This window comes from Salmo salar, chromosome 07 (genome assembly GCF_965601325.2).
Source record: "Salmo salar chromosome 07, fSalSal1, whole genome shotgun sequence".
Classification (NCBI taxonomy): domain Eukaryota; kingdom Metazoa; phylum Chordata; class Actinopteri; order Salmoniformes; family Salmonidae; genus Salmo; species Salmo salar.
Genome location: NC_138297.1, coordinates 52,659,347 through 52,676,256, shown reverse-complemented (window position 1 = coordinate 52,676,256; position 16,910 = coordinate 52,659,347). Strand labels below are relative to the sequence as shown.

The window sequence follows — 16,910 nt, the reverse complement described above, 5'->3', positions numbered from 1 at the left end:
CAGAGTGGAACCTGGGGAAAAATCTGCAACAACAGTATTGAATATTGTATGAAACTAACTTTGTACTGTACGGTAGCTGTGTAGCCTACCCTTTTAAATTGTAATATCAACTAAAAGGCCTCCACTCATTCAAACATGTATGGCCATACTAGAGGACTAGTCCCATGTGAATAGTTGACATACAGTAGGAGTGTCTGACAGGAGGACCATTGTGCCACAGTAAGTGTTTGCAATTACATTTCGTTTTATTCAAGCTTAAATAAATAGGTATTTACATAACAATTAAGTTAGTGTCATTACAGTGCAGGTCAATGTTGTTACAGCATACAATTTCAACTGTTCAACTTGTTAAACGTATACCAATGTAATTACCATGAAATAAATACATATTGTGGAACTGAATAGCCTACAGTGATTTTTTGGTTGTTGTAGATATTATCGAGAATAGGCTATATGTAAGTGTAGCAGCATACAATAGGTTTCAAAATCGAACACGAGAACAATGGGCATACAGAAAATATCCTCTTTTTTTTTTAAATGCCACTTTCACTATAGGCAACTCTGCATCCTACGACTGTGGAATTTCGGCAACAAATCCATGCCTATAAGAACTCGGAAATTGTGTCTGTGAGAGATGGAGGCGAGGCAGCTGCTTTCTGCTTCTTCCCAGTTCAGTCTGATCTGATGCGTGTGGCTATGCCAGTGGAAAATGCCGTTAATTTCTCTCCTTCATTTTTTCCTTTCTGCGGGAAGCTTCGGATTCGGGAGCCTTGCCTTCTCTCCTCCTACAGACATCACATCCGGGTCAGTTGGCTGCAACTGTGTGTATAGCGAGCTCAGTACAGCAACGCAGGCTGAGACAGCTGCTGTGTATCCTGTGCTGACATGGATACTACCACAGGCGTTTGTTGAAACTGTTCACCATTACATCAAGCTGGGAAGCTAAAACCAGGGACGCCCGCGGACAGGACCGATCATTTCTTGCATGGGTGCCCTCAAGGGATAACCACTATTCAGCCATGTCCAAAAGCCTGAAGAAGAAAAACCACTGGACCAACAAAGTCTATGAGAGTGTCCTTTGCAGGAATAAGGAAGGGGAGCTTGGGTTCGAGTTGAAGGGAGGCGCGGAGAATGGACAGTTCCCATATCTTGGGGAGGTTAGGCAAGGCAAGGTGGCCTGCCAGAGCGGCAGACTGTCCCAAGATGAACTACTCCTTGAGGTAAATGAAACGCCAGTGGCCGGACTAACCATCAGGGACGTACATGCAGTGGTCAGACACAGCAAAGACCCTGTCCGCCTTAAGTGTGTCAAACAAGGTGAGTGAACTGTTTGCACAACTCAGTTATGCACTCTTTTGTCTGCTGTTGATTAAACAAATGCTTTGACACGTATTTCTATTGTTCCCCCCGAAATATTGAAATAATGAATCTTAAATTGAAAGAAGACGCGGCTAGGGGAGCGCAAACTTTTATTTTTGCTTCCTAATCTATTGTGTTCAAAGGGCGGACGTGCAACAAAGTTACATTCAAATGATGGTTATTTTGTAGCACAGCTCCTTGTATTTCTCTATTGTACAGTTCATGTTGCTAAGTAGCAGACTTGGTGTCATGACTGGAATGGGGGTGTGTTATGTTTGAGGAGGAGGTGTAATCGGATTCAGTTTGCATATCCCGGAGGCGGTCGGCAGCTATCTATGATCTTGTAAAATATGCTATATATTTTGAATGGTTTGTAAATATTCTGCATTGAGTCATGTTTTGGGATTTATGTCGTTGGCCTGGCTGTCAGACAGGGTGGAATGTCACTCTGGAATGTTATTGTCAGGCGTGTGGGTGTGGCATTTTCTTTAATGATTTAGTAATGTGAGTTCTGATGTTGGAACATTTAAATGTTATAATTTACTTTCAGGGACATATATTCTACTACATAAGTATCACATTTCTTGAATTAATTTAGCGGAAAAAGGTACTGAAGTTTAACTACGGTTGCATGAGAAATAAGTCACCCATGCCATGGGCGAATTTTTGACATTTTTATGGATACAGTATTCAGTTATGCATTACAATATGTAGCCTACGTGACCGTGTATTATTTGTAAACCATATCAGGAGACAAGGCTATTGAACAGCAACGTTCATTGATTAGCCTTGTATTGTTTTGGGCACCTCAAGGTCAACAGTCTTTTGGAAGGGAGCGTAGCCTAGTGGTTAGAGCGTTGGACTAGTAACCGAATGGTTGCAAGATCGAATCCCCGAGCTGACAAGGTACAAATTAGTCGTTTTACACCTGAACAAGGCAGTTAATCCACTGTTCCTAGGCCGTCATCAAAAATAAGAATTTGTTCTTAATTGACTTACCTAGTTAAATAAATGATAGAAAACATACATTCTCAGTATGCATGGAGAATGTAGCCTGTGGTGAAAACTGGACTCATTATGGTTGTAATAAAAGTGAAGGTGGCAGCTATGAACCTTTTTTTTTGTGATCAAATGTTTTTTTATTTAGTCATAATTTTCAGCAAACATGAACACATACATACAAAATGAAGTTTCACCTCCCATCCCAATCCCACCCCACCTGAGAACCTAAGGGATCAAATGAAATGAACATACATGGATCACAAAAGAAACAAAAGAAACTCAAAGCAACACATCACAAAGTGTTTCAGCTGCAAGACGCCGTTGGTTCAGAGTGTCTTCTTTAGCTCCATGAATGTGAGCAGTAGACAGCTCCATATAAATAACATGCTGCTATGAACCTTTCAACTGCATAGGCTATGGGGTTTTACTGAATGTAGGCCTACTTTCTGATTATGGGCAGCTTTAAACACACACAGTAGTTATGATAGAGAGCCTATAGAGATATAACACTTGCAGGAAAACCTATATTTGCATTGTACATTGTGACTATCCTATGCCCTTCCTTATAGATTTTTTTTCATCTCCTCTGAGCTAATAACATGGGATGTTTTGCATTTCAGGCTGGGTGAGAGATCTGTCATCTATCCTCTTTGGGGTAAAAAATAAGCATAACCCTGTAAGGAGCTTTGGATCAATGTCTTTGGCTGTGTGCTTTGTGTGATTGGGAGGCCGTTCCACGTCATACCCAGGGGATTTTCTCAAATTAAAGAAATATGAACCTCATTTTCACACTTCCTCTGTTAGACACGTCCCCATCGGATTGCTCAAGCTGTGGAAGTTTTGTCATGGCTTTGTTTGGATCACTTTAATAACTCTCTCTTGCTGTAGTTGTTTATCAAGCAGGTTTTGCTTGTGCCAAAGCAAATCTTTTAATTACAGATGTGGACATACTTTGATTGGACAGTAATATGTTCATTTTTAAATGATCAAATACTAATGAGTTTAATTCAATTGCTTTTTTATCAGATGAATGATACCTTGTAATGTATTGGCATTCTTGATACATTATGTTGTAGAGGTCATGTTTCAGTGAAGATGATTCAGCTGGCTCAGATCTGTTCCATTTAGAAGCTCTTGGTATCTTTCAGTGAAGATGATTCAGCTGGCTCAAATCTGTTCCATTTAGAAGCTCTTGGTATCTTTCAGTGAAGATGATTCAGCTGGCTCAGATCTGTTCCATTTAGAAGCTCTTGGTATCTTTCAGTGAAGATGATTCAGCTGGCTCAGATCTGTTCCATTTAGAAGCTCTTGGTATCTTTCAGTGAAGATGATTCAGCTGGCTCAAATCTGTTCCATTTAGAAGCTCTTGGTATCTTTCAGTGAAGATGATTCAGCTGGCTCAGATCTGTTCCATTTAGAAGCTCTTGGTATCTTTCAGTGAAGATGATTCAGCTGGCTCAAATCTGTTCCATTTAGAAGCTCTTGGTATCTTTCAGTGAAGATGATTCAGATGGCTCAGATCTGTTCCATTTAGATGCTCTTTGTATCTTTCCAGTCCAAAGAGCTTTGGTATGCCAGAGAGACGGTGCGTGTCAGGTCTGATATGACATGATATGGAGATTCCCCATGCAGATTGGCAGGGTAGACAGTTTATCCCGACTGCTACTGTCTTACCCGTTCAGAATAGATTACACAGTAATATATACAGCACAGCGGCACAAGTCTGATAGTGACCTTGAACGTTTTGATGCCACATGCCAGTCCTCTTATCAAGAGAGCTGGGGACACCGCTGAACGTAGACAAAGTGCTCATCATTCTCAGCCATGACAGTGTTATAAGCAAAGATACATTTCTCCAAGTCCTATTTTAGCACAATAAACCAATGGCTTGCCTGTCCTAGATAGCTCAACGAAGCCAAAGCGTCACTCTGCCTCTTCTTATACCTTCCAGTTGAAGGGCAGTATCGCTGGCAAGTTTACACACTTGGTTAATCTCCAATGGTTGATCAGGATGTTTTAAATAATAGAGCTCATGTTGAACGGTGTGATGCTTCAATAAGGTCATAACTCGAACACATCCTCCCCCTCAGACTATTGCTTTACACATTCCTTCCTCCTTCATTGTGGTCTTTGATGCCATTAAATAGTTCTAGATCCTAGTTTAATGGGTTTACAGCCCTGCATCTCTGTTTTGCAGTAGTGATGGGCACAGTTTATGTGATTAGCCGTGCTGGAGTGCTCCATTTCCGTTGCGCTTTAACCCGTGTGGTGTTCATGTTTTTGTTATTCAACCAATGTTCGCGGGTCTGATGGACCCACAACATTATTGGGTTTTTAAAACAATACAGCCATAACAATTTACGTAAAAATCTACGCATATCATTTACAAGCAATATACACCGCAAACATGGTTAATACTTGCCATTTACCTCTGCTAGATCACATTTATCAATAAAAGCGCTGTTAATTTTTTTAAATAAAATGTGATTTTTGTACAAAAAAAAGATCTAATACAATCTCATATATATATATATATACAGTCGTATGAAAAAGTTTGGGCACCCCTGACAATTTTCATGATTTCCATTTATAAATAATTGGGTGTTTGGATCAGCAATTTCATTTTGATCTATCAAATAACTGATGGACACAGTAATATTTCAGTAGTGAAATGAGGTTTATTGGATTAACAGAAAATGTGCAATATGCATCAAAACAAAATTAGACAGGTGCATAAATTTGGGCACCCCAATAGAAAAATCACATCAATATTTAGTAGAGCCTCCTTTTGCTAAAATAACAGCCTCTAGATGCTTCCTATAGTGTCTAATGAGTGTCTGGATTCTGGATGAAGGTATTTTGGACCATTCCTCCTTACAAAACATCTCCAGTTCAGTTAGGTTTGATGGTTGCCGAGCATGGACAGCCCGCTTCAAATCATCCCACAGATTCTCAATGATATTCAGGTCTGGGGACTGGGATGGCCATTCCAGAACATTGTACTTGTTCCTCTGCATAAATGCTCGGGTAGATTTTGAGCAGTGTTTTGGGTCGTTGTCTTGTTGAAATATCCAGCCCCGGCGTAACTTCAACTTTGTGACTGATTCTTCAACATTATTCCCAAGAATCTGCTGATATTGAGTGGAATCCATGCGACCCTCAACTTTAACAAGATTCCCAGTACCGGCACTTGCCACACAGCCCCACAGCATGATGGAACCCCCACCAAATTTTACTGTGGGTAGCAAGTGTTTTTCTTGGAATGCTGTGTTCTTTTGCCGCCATGCATAATGTCCCTTGTTATGACCAAATAACTCAATCTTTGTTTCATCAGTCCACAGCACCTTATTCCAAAATGAAGCTGGCTTGTCCAAATGTGCGTTTGCATACCTCAAGCGACTCTGTTTGTGGCGTGTGTGCAGAAAAGGCTTCTTCCGCATCACTCTCCCATACAGCTTCTCCTTGTGCAAAGTGCGCTGAATTGTTGAACGATGCACAGTGACACCATCTGCAGCAAGATGATGTTGTAGGTCTTTGGAGGTGGTCTGTGGGCTGTTTTTGACCGTTATCACTATCCTTCGCCTTTGCCTCTCCGATATTTTACTTAGCCTGCCACTTCTGGCCTTAACAAGAACTGTGCCTGTGGTCTTCCATTTCCACACTATGTTCCTCACGGTGGACCTGACAGCTTACATCTCTGCGATAGCTTTTTGTAGCCTTCCTCTAAACCATAATGTTGAACAATCTTTGTTTTCAGGTCATTTGAGAGTTGTTTTGAGGCCCCCATGTTGCCATTCTTCAGAGGAGAGTCAAAGAGAACAACAACTTGCAATTGGCCACCTTAAATACCTTTTCACGTGATTGGATGCACTTGTCTATGAAGTTCAAGACTTAATGAGCTCACCAAACCAATTGTGTGTTCCAATTAATCAGTGCTAAGTAGTTACAGGTATTCAAATCAACAGAATGACAAGGGTGCCCAAATTTTTGCATAGCCTATTTTTCACATCTGATTTAATTTCAAACAGCTTAATATTGCTACACTAAAAATCTTTGTCTGGACAATACCCCAGTACTCTGCTTTTATTAGAAAATGAATGGCATGCCACTGTGATCATTTTCTGTGATGACAGAATACATTATTATGCAGCCTCAGAGGGGTGCCCAAACCTTTTCATACGACTGTATATATATATATATACATACACACACAGTTGAAGTCGGAAGTTTACATACACCTTAGCCAAATACATTTAAACTCAGTTTTTCACAATCCCTGACATTTAATCCTAGTAAGAATTCCCTATCTTAGGTCAGTTAGGATCACCACTTTATTTTAAGAATGTGAAATGTCAGAATAATAGTAGAGAGAATGATTTATTTCAGCTTTTATTTCTTTCATCACATTCCCAGTGGGTCAGAAGTTTCCATACACTCAATGAGTATTTGGTAGCATTGCCTTTAAATTGTTTAACTTGGGTCAAATGTTTCAGGTAGCCTTCCACAAGCTTTCCACAATAAGTTGGGTGAATTTTGGCCCATTTCTCCTGACAGAGCTGGTGTAACTGAGTCAGGTTTGTAGGCCTCCTTGCTCGCACACATTTTTTCAGTTCTGCCCACAAAATTTCTATAGGACTGAGGTCAGGGCTTTGTGATGGCCACTCCAATACCTTGACTTTGTTTTCCTTAATAAGCCATTTTGCCACAACTTTGGAAGTATGCTTGTGGTCATTGTCAATTTGGAAGACCCATTTGCGACCAAGCTTTAACTTCCTTTACTGATGTCTTGAGATGTTGCTTCAATATATCCACATAATTTTCCATCCTCATGATGCCATCTATTTTGTGAAGTGCACCCTCCTGCAGCAAAGCACCCTCACAACATGATGCTGCCACCCCCATGCTTCACGGTTGGAATGGTGTTCTTCGGCTTGCAAGCCTCCCCTGTCACATGTATTGCCGTGTTGAAGGGAGGACCAATACGCAGCAGGAATGTGGATGCTCATCTTTTAATTAGATATAATGACGCATACACAGAAAACAAGAATGACAAAGGACAGTTTCACAGGCTAAAGCAATAATACTTAGCAGTGCAAAATGTAACTCCCCACAAATGACAAACCAAACACACACCTACTTATAGGACTCCCAATCAGAGGCAACTAGAAACACCTGCCTCCAATTGAGAGTCCAGCACCCAAACCTACACATAGAAAAATGAACCTAGAACATACTAATTCAGAAACATACACCCAAAACCCAGGAACACATAAATAACACACCCCTCTAAACCACACACAAGAAAAAAACCCACCATACAAAACAAACATACCTCTGCCACGCCCTGACCAAATATAATACAAATAATACCTAAATACTGGTCAGGACGTGACATCCCCCTTATTACTCCAAACATAATGATGGTCATTATGGCTAAACAGTTCTGATTTTGTTTCATCAGACCAGAGGACATTTCTCCAAAAAGTACAATCTTTGTCCCCATGTGCATTTGCAAACCGTAGTCTGGCTTTTTAATGGTGGTTTTGGAGCAATGGCTTCTTCCTTGCTGAGCGCCTTTCAGGTTATGTTGATATAGGACTTGTTTTACTGTGGATATAGATACTTTTGTACCTGTTTCCTCCAATATCTTCACAAGGTCCTTTGCTGTTGTTCTGGGATTGATTTGCACTTTTCGCACCAAAGTACGTTCATCTCTAGGAGACAGAATGCGTCTTCTTCCTGAGCTTTATGACGGCTACGTGGTCCCCTGTTGTTTATACTTGCGTACTATTGTTTGTACCGATGAACGTGGTACCTTCAAGCGTTTGGAAATTGCTCCCAAGGATGAACCAGACTTGTGGAGGTCTACAATATTTTTTCTGAGGTCTTGGCTGATTTCTTTTGATTTTTCCCATGATGTCAAGCAAAGAGGCACAGAGTTTGAAGGTAGGCCTTGAAATACATCCACAGGTACACCTCCAATTGACTCAAATTATGTCAATTAGCCTATCAGAAGCTTCAAAAGCCATGACATAACTTTCTGGAATTTTCCAAGCTGTTTAAAGGCTCAGTCAACTTAGTGTATGTAAACTTCTGACCCACCGGAATTGTGATACAGTGACATAATCTGTCTGTAAACAATTGTTGGAAAAATGACTTGTGTCATGCACAAAGTAGATGTCCTAACCGCCTTGCCAAAACTATAGTTTGTTAACAAGAAATTTGTGGAGTGGTTGAAAAATGAGTTGTAATGACTCCAACCTAAGTGTATGTAAACTTCCAACTTCATCTGTATATTGAACAAATATAAATAATACAAGGTTTTCATCACTATTGATGTTTATTGCTTTGAACTGAAGAAATTGGAAGGACACATTTTACATACAGTATTTTATGGAAATGATAAATGAGCCCCATTGAACACAAATTATGGCCGGTCTACAAAAAACATGAGGGACAGAGTTTTACTGTGTGTGTGTGTGTTGCAAATGTATTTCTTGCACTTGATGCATGTGTACTGTGTCTTCCTGTCCTTCTTGGGTCCCCACACAACGCAGCGCTTCTTCTTGTTGCTACCGGCTGAAATCAAGAATGATGAAAACACTTAGTAAAGGAATTTTACTAACATCTCACTCACACACTCACATACATACACTACTGTTCAAAGGTTTGGGGTCACATGTTTTTATGGAATATCTACATAGGAGTACAGAGGCTCATTATCATCGACCATCACTCTTGTGTTCCAATGGAACGTTGTGTTAGCTAATCCAAGTTGATCATTTTAAAAAGCTAATTGATCATTAGAAACCCCTTTTGCAATTATGTTAGCACAGCTGAAAACTGTTGTGCTGTTTAAAGCAGCAATAAAACTGGCGTTCTTTAGACTAGTTGAGTATCTGGAGCATCAGCATTTGTGGGTTCGATTACAGGCTCAACATGGCCAGAAACAAACTACTTTCTTCTGAAACTCTTCAGTCTATTCTTGTTCTGACAAATGAAGGCTATTCCATGCGAGAAATTGCCAAGAAACTGAAGATCTCATACAATGCTGTGTACTACTCCCTTTGCAGAACAGCGCAAACTGGCCCTAACCAGAATAGAAAGAGGAGTGGGAGGCCCCGGTGCACAACTGAGTAAGAGGACAAGTACATTAGAGTGTCTAGTTTGAGAAACAGATGCCTCACAAGTCCTCAACTGGCAGCTTCATTAAATAGTACCCGCAAAACACCAGTCTCAACGTCAACAGTGAAGAGGTGACTCCGGGATGCTTGACTTCTAGACAGAGTTGCAAAGAAAAAGCCATATCTCAGACTGGCCAATAAAAAGAAAAGATTAAGATGGGCAAAAGAACACAGACACTGGACAGAGGAACTCTGCCTAGAAGGCCAGCTTCCGGGAGTCGCCTTTCTATTCTGGTTTGCGCCAGTTTGCGCTGTTCTGTGAAGGGAGTAGTACGCAGCCTTGTACGAGATCTTCAGTTTCTTGGCAATTTCTCGCATGGAATAGCCTTTTCGCAGAACAAGAATAGACTAAAAAGTTTCATAAGAAAGTTCAATGTTTCTGGCCATTTTGAGCCTGTAATCGAACCCACAAATGCTGATACTCCAGATACTCAACTAGTCTAAAGAAGGCCAGTTTTATTGCTGCTTTAATCAGCACAACAGTTTTCAGCTGTGCTAACATAATTGCAAAAGGATTAGCTAACACAATGTGCTATTGGAACACAGGAGTGGTGGTTGTTGATAATGGGCCTCTGTACGCCTATGTAGATATTCCATAAGAACATCTGCCGTTTCCAGCTACAATAGTCATTTACAACATTAACAATGTCTACAATGTATTTCTGATCAATTTGATGTTATTGTAATGGACAAGAAATGTGCTTTTCTTTCAAAAACAAGGACATTTCTAAGTGACTCCAAAACTTTGAACGGTAGTGTAGTTACAGCAGGCAAGGGTGGAGAGTCAGACACACACACACACACACACACACACACACACACACACACACACACACACTTACTTCCGATATTGGAGTTGTTAGTTCTGTGGGTCGGGCGGATGGGGTACCAGCATCCTCCTCCTGAATCCTCCTCATGATGGCTGCAGAAGCTGGGGTCCTTGGGATATGTTGCCTCCTCTGGATTTGAGGTCTTACCAATGCCTTGCACAGCTCCTCGAGAAAGAACCATCTCTTCTGGAGCTTCCCTCTGTTCCAATCTGGGTTCAACGCCATCCAGATGACAAACGCGCTGTACGCCGAGATGTCCAAGATGTTGAAGAATATCAGTGGTGGCCAGTTTAGGGTTCTTCTTTTGCAGCTGTAGCCAGTCACCAGCTTGTCTACATTTTCCACCCTTCCTTTTGTGGCATTTTAATCCATTATGATTTCTTATTTTTGATGTTCCTGGCCACAGATTCTTCCATTCCTATGCAGCGTACTCATGAGTACCACATTTTTGCCTTTCTTTGGCCAGTAGGACACTAGGGATGTGTCGGCTGTGAACACGAACCTCGATGAATGGATAGGCCTGTTCCGTGTATTCAATAGCTGAGGTGGGAGCTCTGGCTTGTTTTTTCGTACTGTTCCAACCATCGTCAGCTTAAGTGACGTTGTGGCGACGGAGTCCCTGTGTCACATCCAGGACAACCCATATCCCTTGGTTCTTCTCAGGGGCTCCTCCATCTGGCTTCCCCATATGCACTTGCAAGTTCCACGCATATGATGAAGCAGCATCACAGGCAGCCCAGATCTTGATTCCATATTTTGCGGGTTTAAACAGTATGTGCTGCCTGAAGGGGCAGCGGCCCCTAAATGACATAAGCTGCTCATCAACAGTAACATTGGGCCCAGGGTTGTAAAACAGAGGAAGGTGATCCACTCACTTGTCCTTCACTGACCTGATTGTAGCTAGCTTGTCTCTCTGCCGCCGAGCTGGTCTGGTGTCTCGGTTATCGAAGCGGATAATCCTGGAAATAGTGTGGAAGTTTTCCAGAGACATTGTTGCACTGAAAAGTTCTCTGCCAGTTTCTGCATCCCACAGGGATTCTGTGGATTCCCCATTGGATATAAAAACACCAGCAAGGATAAGAACCCCAAAGTATGCATGTAAATGAGTTTAGTCCATCTCCTTCCACCTCTCCAAAACACGCCTTCCCCCCCCAAATTAATGCAGTCCAGAATTATTTTCTGGATGGTGTCTGGGATGAACAGTTCAAAAGAATACTTTATGTCCTGCACTTGAGTAACCACCATCTGTATCAGCCCTGGTTGCATCCTCATCACATTGGCAGCCATGCGGGGTGGCTCATTCCTTGGGCAAGAAAACCATTCAATTTCACAATTTTTTGACATCCATATTTCTCCTCCTGCAGGCTGCTGATGAGCTGGTTGCTGTCGGGCTGGTCCTGGGGCTGGCTGCTGACGGGCTGATCTTGAGGCTGGCTGAGGGTCAATCTCATCCTCTTCTTCCAACTCAATGTCAGACTCCGAATTGACAGAGACATGATCCTCATATTCTGAAAATTCTTCATCTTCCAAAGTGGAAGACTTTCCTTCCACACTAGCTTCTCTCTCTGCAAAAATTATTTCTAAGGCCTTCTGAGCAGAGATTTTTTTTTGCCATTTTTGCCATTTTGATTGATTGTGGTAAAGAGCCACACATGCAAAGCTATTTATTTGTTGTGTCCCTCCCCCAATTTGCACCTGGCTGGGGTAGAGGGTGGGAACAGTTTTTATATTTTTTGTTTTACAATGTATCGAAATAATGTATTGTAATAACATTGTGCAGGTTCCCACAAGACATTGTGTAGTTTCACACACTACAAAGGGTAAAGAGTACAAGAAAAGCGGGAGACAGGCAGACAGGCAAGGAGACAGACAGGTTATTAGTGCTATGTTGAAACAGCAGGCCCAGGGAGGATTAAGACAGAGTGAAGGCACACAGCAAACCTTTTTGTTTCATTTTTACTTGTTTTCACCTACACACACACTTTTCCACACTTCTATTATCCTCGGGTCCAGTGGACACGAACAGCACATATGTAATATAAATGTGTAGGGGGTGCACCGTGTGCACTCAATGGAAATGTGTTCTTTTACATGTTCTTCACAGAAAATGAGCCAATGCCAATGAGTCTCAGGTTGAAAAAATAATTCATTGTATCATTTTTCTTTTAATAAACATTGAAAATGGGTCCCACAATTTCCCGTACATTTTTCATGACCTGTGTAAGTAATCCAAGTATTCCTGTTGCAGTCCACACACACACCGGACCTACATTTGAGAATCTGAGGTCTTCATTGGTCCTCTAGGAGAGGATTAGATGAGATTGCCAGCAGCAATCAACTCTGTGCTCAGGATGTAATTAGAATATCTCAACTACAGCTGATTGGGACATTACCCAAGATAGGACCCAACATAGGACAGTGACACCCTGAATTTGAATGGATAGACTCAGGCAACTGCAGTCTAATAAATCTTCACTGTGAGAAGGACACAAAAGAGGTGTGACTGGAAGGCAGCAGAACCAGCTCTGTATTCTGGTATTGCCTCAGTCAGTGGACTGACACTAGCGGTGTACTCTTATGTAAAGGTGATTGTATGTTTGTCACTAAACCCATCAACTCCTGCTCTGTTTTCCAGAGGCTAAGCTATGGTTCAGCAAACCAGTCTGCTTTCCCTCACAGCCAGGCTCTGCTTCTCAGCCAGTCTTAGTCAGCGAGTGGGTACGGAAGTGGGAGTGTATGGCACCATAGTGAGACACCAGTTTCTCGTGACAGACGAAACGTTGAGTAGCTGGCCAGGCCAGCGTGAACATGAGATTTGGTTCTGAGATTAGTGAGAGACTGGCTGAGTGCCCAAGATTCAGACTCAGGTCGAGGCGTTAGTGGTCCTCATCTGTGGCCCACTAGGCACCCTGGCTAGAAAAATGAATTACATCTGAGTGGCATGGGCTCTAGAATCTGTGGACTCCTGGAGCATTGGCACTCTGCACAGCAACAAGCAACCATGTCCATGACTACCCTCCAAGCAAGAAGGCATCTATAAACTTTGCTGGCTTCATTTTAAAACCACTCCGTCTTTCCGTCTTTTTCTCCTCGAGCGCTCTGACCTGTCAAGAGCATTTTATCGGAAGGAGAGAGGAGGATAGGGAGGAGGACCTGACTCAGCAACACCCTCTCCAGCATGCGCGCCCCACACAGGGGGGTACATTTTTCCCCCACTAGTAACAACATCCACAGACAGGAATGCACAGCCTGTCTGAGCTACTGGACGTTGAATTGTGTTGCAGCTCAGCCTGTCTGTTTGGCACTCATATGTTGCACAGTTGGTCAGAATTATTGGTATAATCACTTTGGATACAGTTGAAGTCGGAAGTTTACATACACTTAGGTTGGAGTCATTAAAACTCGTTTTTAAACCACTCCACAAATTTCTTGTTAACAAACTATAGTTTTGGCAAGTCGGTTAGGACACCTACTTAGGGCATGACACAAGTAATTTTTCCAACAATTGTTTACAGACAGATTATTTCACTTATAATTCACTGTATCACAATTCCAGTGGGTCAGAAGTTTACATACACTAAGTTGACTGTGCCTTTTAAACAGCTTGGAAAATTCCAGAAAATGATGTCATGGCTTTAGAAGCTTCTGATAGGCTAATTGACATCATTTGAGTCAATTGGAGGTGTACCTGTGGATGTATTTCAAGGATAACCTTCAAACTCAGTGCCTGGTGCACTTCACAAAATAGATGACATCATGAGGCAGGAAAATTATGTGGATATATTGAAGCAACAACTCAAGACATCAGTCAGGAAGTTAACCTCTATGGGCTAGGTGGGACGCAGGCGTCCCCCCCGTGGTGCACTCCATCAACAGCAGGTGCATTTCAAGAGCGGCAAATTTGAATCCAAATAAATGTCAAAATTCAAATTTTTCAAACATACAACTATTTTACACCCTTTGAAAGATAAACATCTCCTTAATCTAACCATGTTTTACGATTTCAAAAAGGTTTTACGGCGAAAGCATAAATTTAGAGTATGTTAGGACAGTACATTTACAAGAGTTGTGTGTAATGTTTTGTCAATTCAAAGACAGGGTCACCAAAACCATAAAACCAGCTAAAATGATGCACTAACCTTTTACAATCTCCATCAGATGACACTCCTAGGACATTATGTTAGACAATGCATGCATTTTTAGTTCTATCAAGTTCATATTTATATCCAAAAACAGCGTTTTACTATGGCATTGATGTTGAGGAAATCGTTTCCCTCCAATAACCGGCAGTCAAGTCAGCATCACAAATTAAATAATTAAAATTAGAAAACATTGGTAAAATATTATATTGTCATTTAAAGAATTATAGATTTACATCTCTTGAACGCAATCAACTTGCCAGATTTAAAAATAACCTTACTGGGAAATCACACTTTGCAATAATCTGAGCACTGCGCCCAGAAAAATACGCGTTGCGATACAGACTAGTCGTCATGTTGGGGAGATCTAAAATCGAAAATACTATGTAAATAATCCATTACCTTTGATTCTCTTCATCAGATGTCACTTCCAGGTATCACAGGTCCATAACGAATGTAGTTTTGTTCAAAAAAGCTCATCATTTATGTCCAAAAATCTCCGTCTTGTTAGCACATGATCTAAGCCCGCCGGACTTCACTTCATGAACGAGGGGAAAAAATATATTTACGTTCGTTCAAACATGTCAAACGTTGTATAGCATAAATCATTAGGGCCTTTTTTAACCAGAACATGAATAATATTCAAGGTGGACGAATGCATACTCTTTTATAACGTATTGGAACGAGGGTACCCAACATGAACTCGCGCGCCAGGTGTCTAATGGGCCATCATCGTTCCATGGCTCTTGTTCGGTCAGATCTCCCTCCAGAAGACTCAAAACACTTTGTAAAGGCTGGTGACATCTAGTGGAAGCAATAGGAAGTGCCAAAATATTCCTCAGCCCCTGTGTTTTTCAATGGCATAGGTTTAAAGGTAATACAACACATCAGGTATCCACTTCCTGTCAGAAAATGTCTCAGGGTTTTGCCTGCCAAATGAGTTCTGTTATACTCACAGACACCATTCAAACAGTTTTAGAAACTTTAGAGTGTTTTCTATCCATATATAATAAGTATATGCATATTCTAGTTACTGGGTAGGATTAGTAACCAGATTAAATCGGGTACATTTTTTTTATCCAGCCGTGCAAATACTGCCCCCTAGCCCTAACAGGTTAAAGCTTGGTCGTGAATGGGTCTTTCAAATTGACAATGACCCCAAGCATACTTCCAAAGTTGTGGCAAAATGACTTAAGGACAACAAAGTCAAGGTATTGAAGTGGCCATCACAAAGCCCTGACCTCAATTCTATAGAAATTTTGTGGGCATAACTGAAAAACCGTGTGCGAGCAAGGAGCCCTACAAACCTGACTCAGTTACACCAGCTCTGTCAATTCACCCAACTTATTGTGGGAAGTTTGTGGAAGGCTACCCGAAACGTTTGACTCGAGTTAAACAATTTAAAGGCAATGCTACCAAATACTAATACTAACAGGCCCCTATTAATAACATCGACGGGGCTGTAGTGGAGCGGGCCGAGAGTTTCAAGTTACGTGGCGTCCACATCACCAACAAACTATCATGGTCCAAACATACCAAGACAGTCGTGAAGAGGGCACAACAAAACCTTTTCCCCCTCAGGAGACTGAGAAGATTTGGCATGGGTCCCCAGATCCTCAAAAGGTTCTACAGCTGCACCATCAAGAGCGTCCTGACCGGTTGCATCACTGCCTGGTATGGCAACTGCTTGGCATCTGACCGTAAGGCGCTACAGAGGGTAGTGCGTACGGCCCAGTACATCACTGGGGCCAAGCTTCCTGACATCCAGGACCTATATACTAGGCGGTGTCAGAGGAAGGCCCATAAAATTGTCAGAGACTCCAGTCATCCAAGTCATAGACTGTTCTCTCTGCTACCGCACGGCAAGCGGTACCGGAGCGCCAAGTCTAGGACCAAAAGGCTCCTCAACAGCTACTACCCCCAAGCCATAAGACTGCTGAACAATTTATAAAAAACCCACCGGACAATTTACATTGCCCCCTCCCCTCCTTTTTGTACACTGCTGCTCACCCCAACATACATGCACAAATTACCTAAACTAGCCTGTACCCCCGCACACTGACTAGGTACCGGAGCCCCCTGTATATAGCCTCGTTATTCTTATTGTGTTACTTTTTATTATTACTTTTTATTTTAGTCTACTTGGGAAATATTTTCTTAACTCTTCTTGAACTGCATTGTTGGCTTGTAAGTAAGCATTTCACGGTATAGTCTACACTTGTTATATTCGGTATATGTGACAAATAAACTTTGATTTGATGTCTAGGGTACCATGTTGTCCATTCGTTCACTCTGGAACCAGACCAATTCATCATCGCTATGTCAGTTCACACACACACACACACACACACACACACACACACACACACACACACACACACACACACACACTACCT

General features: G+C 41.8%; 1 protein-coding gene across 1 annotated transcript in view; it reads left to right on the top strand.

Annotated features, from left to right (window-relative positions):
* The first annotated feature begins 573 nt into the window (after positions 1–573).
* LOC145850357 (membrane-associated guanylate kinase, WW and PDZ domain-containing protein 2) overlaps positions 574–16,910 on the top strand; it is a 184,672-nt gene continuing 168,335 nt past the window's right edge. Inside the window, exon 1 of the mRNA XM_045722163.2 lies at positions 574–1,317. Within this exon, the coding sequence (XP_045578119.2) occupies positions 1,020–1,317 (298 nt within the window). The 5' untranslated portion in view covers positions 574–1,019. The remainder of the gene's footprint in view (positions 1,318–16,910) is intronic.